Source organism: Corvus kubaryi, unplaced genomic scaffold (assembly GCF_017639235.1).
Source record: "Corvus kubaryi isolate FWS band 111438036 unplaced genomic scaffold, C.kubaryi_AGA036_p1.0 74, whole genome shotgun sequence".
In the NCBI taxonomy this organism is placed as follows: domain Eukaryota; kingdom Metazoa; phylum Chordata; class Aves; order Passeriformes; family Corvidae; genus Corvus; species Corvus kubaryi.
In genome coordinates, this window is record NW_024582061.1 from 17,181,058 (window position 1) to 17,195,502 (window position 14,445).

At 47.9% G+C, this 14,445-nt stretch overlaps 1 protein-coding gene and 1 long non-coding RNA gene across 7 annotated transcripts in view; one reads left to right on the forward strand and one right to left on the reverse strand.

Moving 5' to 3' along the window:
• ZC3H7B (zinc finger CCCH-type containing 7B) overlaps positions 1 to 9,324 on the forward strand; it is a 47,431-nt gene extending 38,107 nt beyond the window's left edge. For all 5 annotated transcript variants that reach the window (XM_042051236.1, XM_042051234.1, XM_042051239.1 and 2 more), the window contains 5 exons: positions 301 to 406; positions 1,459 to 1,567; positions 3,258 to 3,391; positions 4,177 to 4,340; positions 5,100 to 9,324. In XM_042051236.1, the coding sequence (XP_041907170.1) occupies positions 301 to 406; positions 1,459 to 1,567; positions 3,258 to 3,391; positions 4,177 to 4,340; positions 5,100 to 5,292 (706 nt within the window). In that variant the 3' untranslated portion in view covers positions 5,293 to 9,324. The remainder of the gene's footprint in view (positions 1 to 300; positions 407 to 1,458; positions 1,568 to 3,257; positions 3,392 to 4,176; positions 4,341 to 5,099) is intronic.
• LOC121675642 overlaps positions 1 to 14,445 on the reverse strand; it is a 21,975-nt gene continuing 7,530 nt past the window's right edge. Inside the window, exons 2-3 of one of the 2 annotated variants that reach the window (XR_006020147.1) lie at positions 13,666 to 13,836; positions 1 to 493 (exon numbers count right to left, since the gene is read on the reverse strand). This is a non-coding gene — a long non-coding RNA (uncharacterized LOC121675642). Of the gene's footprint in view, positions 494 to 8,292; positions 13,837 to 14,445 lie in introns of those variants that run through there. The other variant, XR_006020146.1, reaches the window with a different exon arrangement.

Below are 14,445 nucleotides of genomic sequence, written 5' to 3' on the forward strand. Positions count from 1 at the left end.
AAGGGTGGAATGCAGCTGTTTAATAATTTGTGGTGATGCCATGTGAGATTTGGGGGAGATTTTTGTGGTTTTATGAAAAAAGGTACCCCAGGAAATAGGTAATATGTACAGGGAGAAGTCCTCCTAAAACAGCCATCTTCTGTCTTCTCCATCACAGATGTGCGTGTCTAGGAACAGATAGTGCAGGGACAAGCTGGACAGGAGGATCTGCTCATCTCTCAATATTTAAGGGTTTCTGAGGTAAAGAACCCTTGTTCTGCTCTTTCTTATGCCTCTCTTGATTTATTCTCTCTTCTTCAGTTGGACGAAGGAACGCCGTGTCCTGCTGGTGATGTCCAAAGCTAAGAAGAAGTGGGTGTCAGTCCGGCCACTGCCTTCCATCCGCAACTTCCCACAGCAATATGATGTAAGCCCCATGCCCAACATGGCCAGGTGCCCCATCCCTTTCCCTTCCACCACGGTGCAGTGCTTTGAGGGCTGCTCCCTTGAAGACCTGTCAGGGAGGCAAGCACATGATGGCTGAGGTGGGAGGTAAGGACAGACTGATGGCAGCAAAACACATCCATCAAAAAGATGGAGCAGAAAAAGGAGCAGCACCCATTCAAACCACTCTACACACAAATACAAGTTTCCAGTGTTGCTGCTAATGCATAACAAGAACTGTTAATGCATCTCTGGCTGGCACAGGGTTTGGGAATGAAATTTAAGACTCCCCTTAGGTCAGGGTTTCTCAATGTGGGTGAGAGGCGAGATGCTCAGGAGAAGCGTACCCCTGCCTTTGCTGTGACTGTGCTGCTATAGATTGTGAAACTTGCTCACAAAGGGTTTTGAAAGCAAAACTAAGAACTCAGCTAAAAAGCCACATGCTGTGAGGAAAATTACAGATATCCAGCCTCCAACCCCAGCCCCAAATGTGGTGATAGTTCCTCCCTCTCCTTTACTTTTTCCCTGAAAGGAGAAAGCTCCTTCCCCCTACCCTATGGTAGGTCCTGCTTTTGTGCCAAGACAGGGGGAGAGGAGATGATCAGTAAATATGATGTTTGGAAAGCTCATTTTCTCTGGCAATGATACCCTTGGTAGCTGTGTGTGCACTAGTGTGGTCTAAGCAACCTGTAAGGCCACTCTTCACCCACTCAGACATGGCTGGAGAATGAGTCACCTTTGGGGACCAGCAGCTTGATCAGCAGGAGACACTATTGGGTCAGTCCAGGTTGCTCCCTGCTGTTGCCCTGTACCTGCACCCAGTCGCCTATGGAAATGGCAACAGGTGCTGAGCTGCCTGTGTGTTTATGTCATCAGGAGACTGGGGAAAAGAAGCATGAATTAATGATATATAAAATATCCTGTTTGCAACCTCTCCTGTGCAATTTAATGCCCCGGCTAGTTATTGAACCCACTTTCCCCTCTAGCAAGGACTGATTGTGCAGATGCTAAATTTTTCTCTCTGTCTTTTAACAGTTATGTATCCATGCACAGAATGGCAGGAAATGCCAGTATGTGGGCAACTGCTCCTTTGCCCACAGCCCTGAGGAGAGAGACATGTGGACCTTCATGAAGGAAAATAAAAGTGAGTGGGGAAAATGTGGGCCAAAAAGCTTGGGGAGAGGGAAGACGACATTTGGGCAGTGGATAGAGGGTCTGTTAAGACATATTCTTGACAACAGAGATGGAGCTGGACAAGGCTGCTACAATGAGTTTAGGTGGGATTATGGGTCAGGTCTGCCTACAGCTGCTCTTTTCTTGATTGTGCATGTATCTCTTGAGTCCCTTGCTGTGGGACTAATGCACATTGGTTTTATGTCTTACATTGCTTCACTGCTGCCCTCTCTTTCTGCATCACTTTTGAATTCACCCTGTGCTGTTCCTCCAGTTGCCTGTAATGTCCCAGGCTTGGCTCCATATGGAGCTCTGCCAAAGCACCAGTCCTGGCCTGTAGCTGCTCCTGTATCTTTCTTGACTGTCTTCTATCTGCCTTGGCTATCTTACCTATTTCTGCTCATATCCCTTGCTCCTGGGCTGTGGCACTCCCTGCTCATGGCATTGTATTCAAAGGGGTGGAGTTGAGATCCTGAATGAGAACATCGTTGGGTGGTGCCTTTGTGGAGGAACTTGTCTGTATTTAATTCTGCAGGCCTATCTTTTGGGGGATAGTTGAGGGGTTGCCCATGACCTGGACAGCCAGCTCTGTGGCAGAAATCCTTGTTTATTCAGATTAACAGGAAGCTGGGAAAAAAGGGCCAGTTGTCCAGGTGCTCACCTGCCTCTGTCGTAGCTGCTGGAAAGCCTGAAGGATTTCAGGCCTGCCCTGAGTTTTTTTGGTCTATATGATTCTATGGAGGGTCCTTCTCTGTTTAGCCAAACTGTTAGTTGTTGCAGTTCAAATAATTTCATTGCTGGGGCCTTTAAAGCACATCAGACCAGTCTGGGTGTGTTTGCTCAAAGGTGAATCTTCAAATGACAGCATTGTTTCAGTTTGGGGGACTTTGCATTCATTATCCCCAATTGCCTGGAGTTCCTCAGTTACCCATTTAGCAAGGAGTAAATCGCAAATGCGTCACACTTAGAGCATCATATCGATGTCTGCAAACATTTGTGTTTCCATAGCCTCTCTCAGGTGCTCATCTTGCAAAGGCAGATGTGTAGTTTAAGCTTCCACCTCAAATTTCCCTTCCCAGAAGTATGCTGAGTGGCTTTTAAATCAAAAGCCACAAGAGACATTGACTGCAGTTCTCTGGGCAGGTTTTGAACTTAGAGCAAGCTATCATTAGGTCTTCCTCCCCTCTGCAGCGCTTCCTGTGGCCAGCTTGCTTAAAGGCTCTCCTCCCTCTCTAGTGCTGAGGGTGAAGCTTCGGCTTAGAAGGAAGAGATGGATCTGAAACCAGCCCCTGCCTTAGCTTCCTGGCTGGGTGAGATGTCTTCTGAGGTCAAGCAGAATCAGGCCTGATGGAGAATCATCTTGTGGGGTGAATTCCAAGGAGATCTTGCGGCACTTTGCCACCTTTCTGAAAAGTTTGTGTGGCTGCTGTCACAGTTGCCCCTTGACTGATAGAAGACATCCCCCATGCCAGGTAGTGTGGTGTGAATTTGGCTCCTTTTCCCAGGGGTCTCATCTGAGGAGGTGACATGGGGCACAGGCCTTCAGTCTGTGCTGCACAGGCAAGGGGAGGGAAGGGCAGCCCCAGCATTTGTCCTTTTTTCATAGCTTGTGCACAGGGAGGGAGGGTGTCTGAGTGGCTTCACGTGTCGCCTTTGTGCAGTACTAGATATGCAGCAGACCTATGACATGTGGCTAAAGAAACACAATCCTGGGAAGCCTGGAGAGGGAACGCCACTCACCTCGCGAGAAGGGGAGAAACAGATCCAGATGCCCACTGACTATGCTGACATCATGGTAATAAGCTGATCTCTTACCCTTCATTCCTCCTCCTCAGTGCTGCCAGCCTGCCTCTCTCCTGTGCTCCAGGTGTGGCTAGTAGGGACTGCATTGCTCTAGTGGAACAGAGCCTGTATTAATGTAGGTTAAATGGACAGCTTGGAGCAGCACAGCAAGGGCACCACAGCTGAAGAGGGAAGAGATCAACCTGGGGTCAGCAAGGCTCTGCAATGGCTTTTCTGTTAATCCTCAGGTCATTAGGATTCCCTTAGGTTCCCTTTTGCATGGGCTCAGCCTTTCTCCAGGGTTCCTGCCTGCTCCTGGGCAAGCTGTCAAAACCACTGCAGGCCTGTCAGAAGAGTGAGAAGCTTGGAGAAGAGCTGGCACAAAAGCCTTGGAAAACTAGAGGCAGATGTGTCTCCTTATGCCAGGGGTGGTACTGATGTAAGGGTCTGTGCTACTGAAGAGTCCTGCATTGCCTTTTAACCTGGGGACCTTGCAGTGAGACCCCACTGGGGTCATCAGCAGGGGCAGGGGGACCGTGTCAATGAACTGAACTGCCCTGTCCCCTGAGCCTGTTTGAGCCATAGATAAACTCTGACAGAGCATCTCCTCTGTTCCACTTTAGTGTCAGCGCAATTCCCTAAAGATGGCATGGCAGAGAAGTGTGGGTAGTCATAGACTGAGTGGAACTTCCAGGATGCTCTGGAAAGAGAGGGGAGAGGCAGTGCCAGCACAGGGAAGGCCAATGGATGTGGATGTTATTGCACTGACTGGCCCTTTTCCCTGTCTGCACCGGTTAGATGGGTTACCACTGCTGGCTCTGTGGGAAAAACAGCAACAGCAAGAAGCAATGGCAGCAGCACATCCAGTCGGAGAAGCACAAGGAGAAGGTCTTCACTTCAGACAGTGACTCCAGCTGCTGGAGCTACCGCTTCCCCATGGGCGAATTCCGGCTCTGCGAGAGGTACTAGTGTCTCACCTCCCTCCTGTGCCGCTGCTGCAGGGCCAGGGTAACAGGTCCAGGGCCTCTGTCATCCCTCCTCATCGTCTCACAGAGTTCTCAGAGACTTCTGAATGGAAGAGGAGTGGGATGAGATGACAGGTTTGGGTGACGGTGAGGCTGCTGTTGGATCCCAGAGGTGCTCAGCGACAATACTGAGGGGTAAAAGCACATTCCTGAGCATGTGTTGTTAGAAAAGGGGAGGTTCCTGTCTGCACCTGTGCCCTTCATAGCCAGGATGCTCTCAGCTCTCAGGCTGCTGAACAGTCCCCTTGGCCCAGTGCTTGGGGGAATCCCAGGTGCCTTATTAAATGGTTTGAATGTCTCACACCCTCTGAATCAGTACCGTAGGGTGCCTTCAGAAAGCTTGTGATGGTTAAAAATGCCATTTTGGTTAGCAAGAAGGCTCTGTATTTCATGCTGGTTACCTGGCATTTCCTCTCTTGTGCACTGGCTTTTCCTCATCCCTGCTGGTCCAGTTCCAGCTCAGATTTTTTTGTGCTCTGACTAAATCCCCTTGTAGCCACTGCTCTTTTTGCTGCTCTGTTTTTTTCCCAGCCTTGATGTCTTCCCAATTGCACATGGGTTTGTAGGAGAATCAGCTCGCCCTTAAAAAGGAGAGTTCACAGCATGTTTCAGTGGGTCCTTATCAAGTATCCCAGACAGGGAACTCAAACCCCTGTACTGGGGGTGCCCTCCTGACTGCGTTCCTTGTGCCGGCAGGTTCCAGAAGAACAAGGCCTGTCCTGAGGGAGAGGAGTGTCGCTATGCCCACGGGCAGGACGAGCTGACAGAGTGGCTAGACCGGAGGGAAGTGCTGAAACAGAAACTGGCCAAAGCCCGCAAAGACATGCTGCTCTGCCCCAGGGATGATGACTTCGGGAAATACAACTTCCTATTGCGGGATGATGTATAGTAAGGGCTGGAGGGAGTCTGTCAGCTGCAGAAACACGGGGTGGGTTTTCCGAGTGGCAGTAGCAGGGAGAGCGAGATCTGCGTCTCGCAAAGAGAACTTTTTCTTTTCTTTTGTTTTAAGATTATGAGACGATGATTTATTAGTGGTGAATGAATTCGTGAATTTGATTCTCGTTGGCCAGCGACGCCACGCTCACTGAGTTTGTGATCCATCTTTTCTCTCTTCTTTCCCCCAAATTCTCCTTCCACTTCATCTTTTTGTTTTGCCTGTCCTTCATTCAAAGGAATTAATTCAGTCTTGTACTGGGCTGCAAATCAGATAATTCCACCTTCTGTCATTCTTCTGCCTTTCAATTCAGAGTATGACTGCAGAGGTCTGAAGGACAAAGCTGAGAGAGAGGGCCCAGAAAAGTTGTGGATGCCCCATCCCTGGAAGTGTTCAAGGCCAGGTTGGATAGAGCTATGAGCAACGTGGTCTAGTGGAAGGTGTCCTTCTAAATGACAGGGGGATTGGAACTAGATGGTCTTTAAGGTCCCTTCCAGCCCAGGCCATTGTATGATTTTATGAAATCTGGTGAAAAGGTGACCATGAATTTCATATGTTCCTTTTCTCAGTGCTGCAGAGTAAGCCCCACTTACTCTGCTGCAGCCCTCCTGCTCTTCTGGGAGTTTGGTACCAGAAGAAATAGGCATTGAGGTGCAAAGAAGAAAAACCACTAGATCTGGCTTGAAACATCTAGGCTTATGCTCCAGCTGTCAGTATTGCCCTCAGGCATCAACTGGTGCAGAGGAGGATAACAGCCGTGTGGTATAAGGAGTGCAAGGTAAAAGCAGCAAAGTAATGAAATTGCTTGCAGCAGCAGGAACTGGGTTATAGGTGACTTCAGACTTCAGCTGACTGTACTCAGAAAGCAAGTTGGTGACTTCTCATTAGATGTCTTTTCCAGTGTGCGGCAGATATTCAGGGCAGATAGTTTGGGTTTGTTTTTTTGGCTGGTGTGACTGGTGCAAGTAAAAGAGAACCCATCCAGGAGGTGTAGTGGAATCTGTGACACACCATGTGTCACTGAAGTCCACACAGTAGTATTGGTCAGGAGGGAGGCAGTCACTAAAAGGAGCCTGTGTTTCTGTGTTGCCTTGTGTCCTGAAGCGAGTGAGGGAGGGAGGTAATGGTGTTCCTTTCTTGCTCTTTGCATGTGTTTCTGGTTACTTAGAGCTGCATTTTTCCCTGCACTGCCAGAAGAACTGGGTGGGGACCCATTTAAAAGGACACCACTGCGCAGCATGGGCAACGTTTAGCTAATGGGAATCCAGCTGGAAGCGCTTACCAGTACCAGAGGTCCAGCCCCCTCCTCCTCAGAGCCAGGGTAGGGAGCTTGCAGATGCAAAGTGCAACTAGGATGCGACGCAGAGCAGGGACAGTGGTGGAGAGTGAATGGCACAGTGGGACTCAGCCATGGCCTGCTCCTGTGCTGCCTGATGTGTGCTGTGATGGGATAACCAGTAATGCTGAACTCCGGGACAGGATTTTTGCTTTTTTAAGTGGCAGCAGTGAGAAGCAGTACTGCTCTGAATGCCAGCCTAGTCCTTTCTGGTGGTCTCACCCTGTAAGCAGTAAATGTGTCCCCTGTCCTGAGCTTCCCTCTCCTTCTCTCTTCTGCAGTCCAGCTGTGCTCTGGAGTTTTGCATGCATGGATGGCATCACCCACTCAAACACAAACACATCTCCCTCCCAGCCTTTGTCAGGGATGTCTTTTTCATACAGAGTCTCCCAGGACAGCAATCTCAGAGCCCTTGGGTAGGGCTGTATCCATGGTAAATACAATCTGGCCATTAACTGCTTGGTGCTTTGGCATTTCTGGGTCCTCCTGTTCCTCCCTGCTCCCGTATCCTTGGGGTTCACAGCTTCAGGAGGGATGGGATGTGGAAACTGGGAGATGTGGACATGCTGTGAGGCAGCACAGGAAGGTGCTTCAGCTCCACTGGGATAGTTAGGGTCCACTTACGGAGTAGAGTGCTCTGCATTCTGGTCTGGAATCTTTCCATAGACATGGTATGCTCTAAGTAAACTGAATGTGCCTCTGCACTTAGAATCATTAAGTTGAAAAAGACCTCAAAGATCATCAAGTCCAGTCGTTAACCTGGCACTGCCAAGTCCCAGACTAAACCATGTCCTGAAGTGCCACATCTACATGTATTTTTAAATACCTCTGGGGATGGTGACTCAGCCTCTTTCCTGGGCAACTTAACCACTTTTCTGCTGAGCTTTTTTCCTCTCCCTTAAAATGTGGATGGTAGTCTCTGGTTTGCTGTGAGCAGTATCAGACATGGCAGTTTTTGAGTGGTCAGGTGCTGTAGTTTCTCCTCTGTCCTTTGTGGTAGCTATGGTACCTTTCCTGGTCATCCTTGTGCTCAAGTGGTCAACTTTAGAGATGGGAGGAGACAGGCATCAGCTCCTGGGTTATCTTGTTCTGCTCTTCTTGGGCAGACGCCAAGGAAGGAAATCTGGATTGGGGGACACTGAAATCTGTTTTTTACTTTTAAAACAAACCTGCATCTCTAGTGTGACTCTAGCGTTTGCTGAGCTGTGATTTCTCATGCAATGACTTGTTTAGGTTATCAAGTGGGTCACTGTCCCCTCTCCCCCTCTCTGCAATGAGAACTGAGCTGCTTGGTGGGACTTCAGAGGTTCAGGCTGGGGCTGATATGGGGAGAGGGTGAGAGGAGGTGAGGTGAGGTGAGGTGAGGTGGGGGAGGCCCACGATCACAGGGGTTGCATCAAGTGTCTCTTTGTTTTCCCTGATATGATAACCTGGTCTGTGGTGTTGCAGTACTTCGTCACCAGACTTGTTTTAGTGTGTATATATGTGACCCCTTCCATGAAGCATATATACACAGGTATTAAATATATCGCTCTATATAATATTATATGTGTGTGGTATCGAAGGAATCTTTTAAATGAGGGTAAAGGAAAAGGACTCAGGCCAGGAAACGCAGCATCTCCAGTTTAAGTATGAAGCCTTTTATTTGGGATAGGGAAAGGGAAATAAAAAAAAGAGGGGAGGGTTTTATATAAATAGGTATAAACTTTGAGATGGAACAGGTTTCCCTGTGCGCATTTTTGAAACCCTTGAGGATGTCCTTGCAGTCCCATCTCAGCGAGAGAGTATTATACTGCTAACTAGCGAGTAAAGTTTTAATATAAGGCTTTGCTTATATTATTTAAAGGGACATTGTGAAAGGCAAGAAGTTTCACACTTGACTTCCCAGGCTTGCTTTATCAAGCCAAGAGGGTTTTCTTCAGCACATTATGTGCTCTCAGCAGAAATGCTTAGTGCTCGCAGCTCTACAGCAGATAAACCACAAGCTGTAGGGGCTGCTTTAGTGTTGTGTTCACAAGACCCTGTGGTAACTCTCTCTTCTTTATTTGTGTGAGAGAAGAAGAAAATTCTGCAGCACAGAACCAAATTTGAGGGTTATTAACAAAGGAAGTGATGTTTTAATTTTATAATATTAGAAGAAAATCTCAAATACTGTAAAATAACCACAGACATTCACACAGAGCAGAAACTTATTAAATGCTGAAGGACTTAGTGAAAATCTTTTCCCAAATTCTTTGGTAGGGGCAGGGATTTTAGGTGATACTGACATTGGAGTAAACCTGGCCTTTACAGGGAGAAGTAAAAAAAAAAAGCCAACAAAAACCACCCTACTTAGCTTGTATGAAACTGTATGTCAAAAATGGATGGGTTTTAGCAAGTGAAAGGAAAAGATAGCAAGGGGATGCTGCAGTTCTGAGCTGGGTAGTAATGATTTTGAGTCCTTTAATATGTCTTTGTATTAATATAATTTAAGAATACCACGCTTTACTATTAACAAAGAACTTAGTATCTTTCATAAGGTCTAGTATCAGGATAATTATGTAGATGTTTTAACAACATTTTTGCTTTTGTTCTTAAATAAAGAAAGAAAAACCAAACTTGCTTCTTTTAGCCTTTGTAATAGAAAATAAAAGTGTGCACTTTAAACCCTCTCCTGATCCAGAGTGTGTTTGTGTTTTTCAAATAGCCTGCAAAGGATTTTTATCTTGCTTTCAGGTTTCCCTGCTGTGAGGAGGGAAGCAAAGGGAGCACGTCAAGCATTGGACCACTTTGGCTTTCTCCCTTCTTTAAGTATAATCTGCTGCTCTTCTTGCTGAGTGGAAAATTGCCTAAGTGCATATTAACAGTTTATGCAGTTCTTCATCAAACACACAGTTCTTGTGAACTTTAGGTGTATTTAAGATGTTTTTCTTTTCCTCCTAGTGCCAAGAATCCATGTGCTCTGCATCAACACAGTTTCAGGTGTTTGGGTAACCTGTGTTTTGAAACCTCCAGTAATTGGGTCTTGTAACACCTTCATCTAGAGATTCTTCTGCTGTGTAGGCTGCGCTGTCCAACTGGGTTGGCCAGTTCTTTTGCCTGGCAGTGTGCACCCTGCTAGGGAACGTGCCCTTAGCCCTATCCACCAAGTTGCACACAGCTTGGGCCATGGGAGGTGTCTGTGCACTTACTTTCCTCCTGGAAAGGATGCTGTGTGAGGAAACTGCACCGGGGGAAGAGGTCAGTATGAAAACATTTATTCATAAACTATTATTAATTTTATTAATAAATTAAATTCTTTATTTTTCTAATCTGTCACAATGCAGATTAATCTATATTCTTGATGAAATCAAAACTGGAGATGTGGTGAAGACAGGGGAGTCCCATGGATATGCCCTGTTACTGCAGTATAAATTGGTAGTGACCAGAAGGTCATATCCAGCAAGGCCTGAAGAGACAAGATTTGTCACACATCTCCTTGATGTGCCTTCATACAGACATAAGAACTCATGTCCTTCTGGTCAAAGAAAAGACCTGAACACATTCTTGTAGTGCAGGGGGAATGAGGAGACGTGCACTTCGAAGGTGCATCAGTTGAGTACATAAAATGTGAGAGACATTACTTTTACATTCCAAAGTCTATTGAGGGCATGCTGGCAGGAGTTGAGGGTAGCTTTTCCAGTACAATTGAAACCAAAATTGTCAAACTGTGAGACAGACAAAGCATCAGGAGAAAAACACCTCTTTTCCTTGCAGGTTTGAGCCTCAGCTGTAAATCAGTGTTTCTTCACTGAAATAAACTTGTATTTTAAAGAGGAAGAAAAGGAGTGGTCATTTCGGTATTCAGATCTTCCTAGGAACTTCAGCAGATACAAAGACAAGGCAGAGAGACCCAAATCAGCCAGAAAAAATCCAGGTTCTGTGGAAGATTGTGAGGAGCAGGGTAGAAACCCCTGAGAGGTGGGAGGAAGGCTTCATGCAGAAGATGGTTCATGCCATCATACAGCAGCCTGGCAGAGGGAGTTTGCTGCAGATGAGGATCCTAAGTAATCCTGTGACTGAGTCTGCCTACCCACACTATAGAGAAACATTTCTGGGCAGTGAGAGCAGATGATGCAAATGGTGTCATCCTCTTCATTGTGTTTGCTGCTGCCATTGCAACCAGGAACAGGGTCATGTGTCCTGTGCACAGTGAGCAGCAGAGAGTTCCTGACATGCAGGAGCTGTAACCTGAGGACGTGCGATGGTTACAGGCTGGGGTAGAGGGCACAGAGGACGTACCAGCAGGGCAGCTGGGGGGAAAAACATGGGGCAGAAAGCAATGAGCTAAATAGTAAAAGAGGCCTGGATGGGAGTGCCTAGTTAGAGGGAAGTGCAGGAGGAAAGGCTGTGGGCACGCCGGCTGAAGCACATAGCTGTTTGATACATGGTGGAGGAAGGCACCGAACAGACTCAGATGGGTGCTATGGGAAGGCTCTGGGCAGATGTCCTGTGGACATATAGCCCTTGGGGCTTCCAGGAAAGCTGCGAGCTCTGGTCAGGAGCTGAGCCATGTCTCATTCGGCCTCACCTCTTTCTCCCCAGGATGGGAGAGGACAGGACAGGACCTGTCCGTTCCACGTAACCTCTCTCCCTTCCCAGATCGATTGTCACCTCCAGTTTCTCTGTGGTTCCCCCTCCAGACAGGAGCAGTGTGTCCTGGTGGTGCTGGGACAGGAGTGGTGTTTCCTGAAAACAGATCCAGGTGCAGCAAAGACAAGAGCAGGGACCAGACCAGATGACAGCTCCAGCTGACTCATTTCCCATCACAACAGTCCTGTCCCTGGCAGCTCCCAAGATTGCCCCTTTCAGGGATGCTCATTATGCAGGTTATCTTATGGATGGTGGTGCCCCAGAAAACTACTATTTTTTCCAGAGAGTCTCGGGAGGCACAGACATAGCAGAGACCCAGTAAACAGGGTCATTCATAACCATCTGGATTAATCCTCTAAAAAATGACATTACCCAGGGCTGGGAAGAAAATCTCTAAACCCAGATGCCAGAGTAGATTTGTCTTGCTTTGAACTGGAAAAGCACTCGGCTCTGGAGGTGCTCTTTGGCATATTTCCTTTGTTCTCAGTGGATTTCCTATGTCTGCCTTAGCAGTGGGCTTCCAATAGCACTGGGGCCTTCCAGGCAGATGGTCAGGAAGAATGAAGAGCTGCATAGTTTCGCTAATTGAATACCGAGGCACGCTCCCCCATCTGTACCCCAGCAAAGCTCTGAGGCAGAGAGGGAAAGTCCTGCTTCCATGGGAGTGAGATGGCCTCAGTTTTCCTCAGCAGGATGGCTTGAGAATAACTGCAACACGGCTGGACATTGCCCCTGGGAACTGTGGTGGGGATTCAATACACTGACAGTGTTTCAAAAGAACCTCTAGGCAGTCTGGAGCTTCTCCTGTTCAAGACCATTCACATCTTGGTTTTGGGGGATCAGTGGCAGCCAAACTGTCCAAGCTTTTCTAAGGGTCATTTGTTTTCTTTCAGCCCACATGCCTTCCCCAGGCTCAGCTGACTCCTGTATCTTTCCATCAAGCTCAGACCTCTTGGGCTATGATGCTGCAGGATCCCTGCTTTTGCTGGGGTCCATGTTGTTCCTAGTGGGTGTGAGTAGGAAGAGATGGCTGACGGACAGCCCAGGTCCTTACAGCCAGCCTTGGTTTTGAGAGGGAAGCAGCCACAGGAATGTGCATCTTGCTGTCCCACCCAGTGGTCTCCCATGGCCCAATATCACTGGCCTTGGATTTCCCCATCCTGCTTTCAACCCCTTTGGTTATTGCTGCTCTTGGCACCGCTAGACTCCTGCAAGGCAACCTAGCCTCCTGCAAGAAGGCTTGTTCCGAGAGCTCCCAAAGCTGTCTCTGCCCAGGCTGCCAGAGTGTTTTCAGAGCAGGGAAATGCAAAAAGGCAGCTCTAGGTGTTCTTCCTGCCCAGGACAGTACAACTTCTGGTGATCTCAAGGCCCTTTCTCACGTTTTCTCCCTGCTTAGCACCTAGTTCTCTGGCAAATGGCACCTCACAAGGGAAGGCCACGTGCAGAGAAGCAGAGCTGTGGTGAGCCCAGCTGCCATGTGAGCTCCCCAAGAAGGGGGAGATGTCTTGGCGGGGGTGGTGGGGAATCAAAGCTCATTAACTTTTTGGCATTCATTTTGGGGAATTAGTTTTTAGAAATTCTTTTGCCCTGGGCGGGAGGTGCCGGCACTTCCTTCCACTGAAGTTCACCGCTTGGATGGGAAATCCCGGCGCTGCTCCTCCACGCAGGGAGACAGGCAGGCACATATGTACACATACACAGGCACGTGTGTGCATGCCATACCCTGCTGGGGAAGGAAGTCCTTTCAGAGGTAGGAAGGGGACTCTGAGGAGTGAGGCCTCATCAAGCCTGTGTGTCTGTGTCGCATGTCGCTACCATCAAAAGTACCCAAAGGGTTGCATGCCCATGTTGCAGGCACCAGGCAGCGTCTTTAGCCAATGCAGAGCCCTAGTCCCACTTTGCCCTCAGATGTCCACCCTCCCATGCTGGCTTCATCACTCCTTCTCTCACCTCCTTTCCTTCAACACCTCCTTTTCTTCAAAGTAATCTGCTGTGGATGCTGACACCCCTGTGGTCTGGCCACAGCCTTCCCTGCTGCTGCCGTTCTGGGTACTGCTGCAGCTCCATAGATGTCTGTTGGCACTAGCAGCAGCATCTCAACCCAGAAGAAGACAACTTTCTGGGATGTGGTGCATGTGTCCTTTCAGCATGGCCATGGTGAAACTCAGTCTGTAGGCCTCTGCCAAGCTGAGAAAAATTCCCTACCAAGCCCAATGCACTACGCAAATAAATAGTTAAGTCTGGAAGCTGTAAGGGGAGTGTACAATTGTTCTAGGAACTAGTACAAGAACAAGAAATTGTATGGATGTCTGTAAAGAGGCAGTGACTGATCTCTGGCAAAGGGTTTGCTTGGATAAAAGAAGAAAGAGGAAACCACTTACCAAGCTGAGTTTGGTGAAAGAACCAAACCCTGCGGGTGGGCCTGGAGCCTCCACACAGACTTTGAGGAGTAGGCTTGATTTGTAGGACGTGCAACAGAAGACGTCTCACGTGAGGAGGTATGGAAATTTCCAAGTAATGGCTGCGCTGCCAATGTGAATGGTCTTGGGTGACTGAAAGAAATGGAGAAAAAAGAGGAAAATACTCTTGCTTCAAGAACAGCAGAATTTGCAAAGCTTCTAGAGGTTTCTACATGTTTTTGTCCTTATTTCCAAATTCACTTCAGGGGAGTGTCATCTTGTCTGTCACCACAAGTCCTTTCAGTACTGCTGGCTACTGCCTGTCCTGTGTCACTGCCAAAGTATGTGCCCCAGATCATACAGAATACATAACAGCAGATTTTATCTCTGGGGAGGCATTAATTTGACTCTCCTCATCCTAGCTGATCTTTCAAACAGAATAAGATATTTAAATGTATTTATCCCTTGCTGGGTAGCATGCTCTGGGGATGGAGGGATGGAGGGATGGATGGATGGATGGATGGATGGATGGATGGATGGATGGATGGATAATACTGCTGCATAAGCTTTGTGTCCTTAGAAAATCAGACAAAAACTTTTTATTTTCTAAGAGGACACATTCCATTAGATTACCAAGCCAAGCTTTCACCTTATTGGAGAAAGCTGAGATAACAGCAATTAGTAATAATAACCACTAATGCCTTTCTTTAGTCAAATATCACTGCTGTTGGTGTGTTCCCCATCAGCTGTGCTTTCAGATGC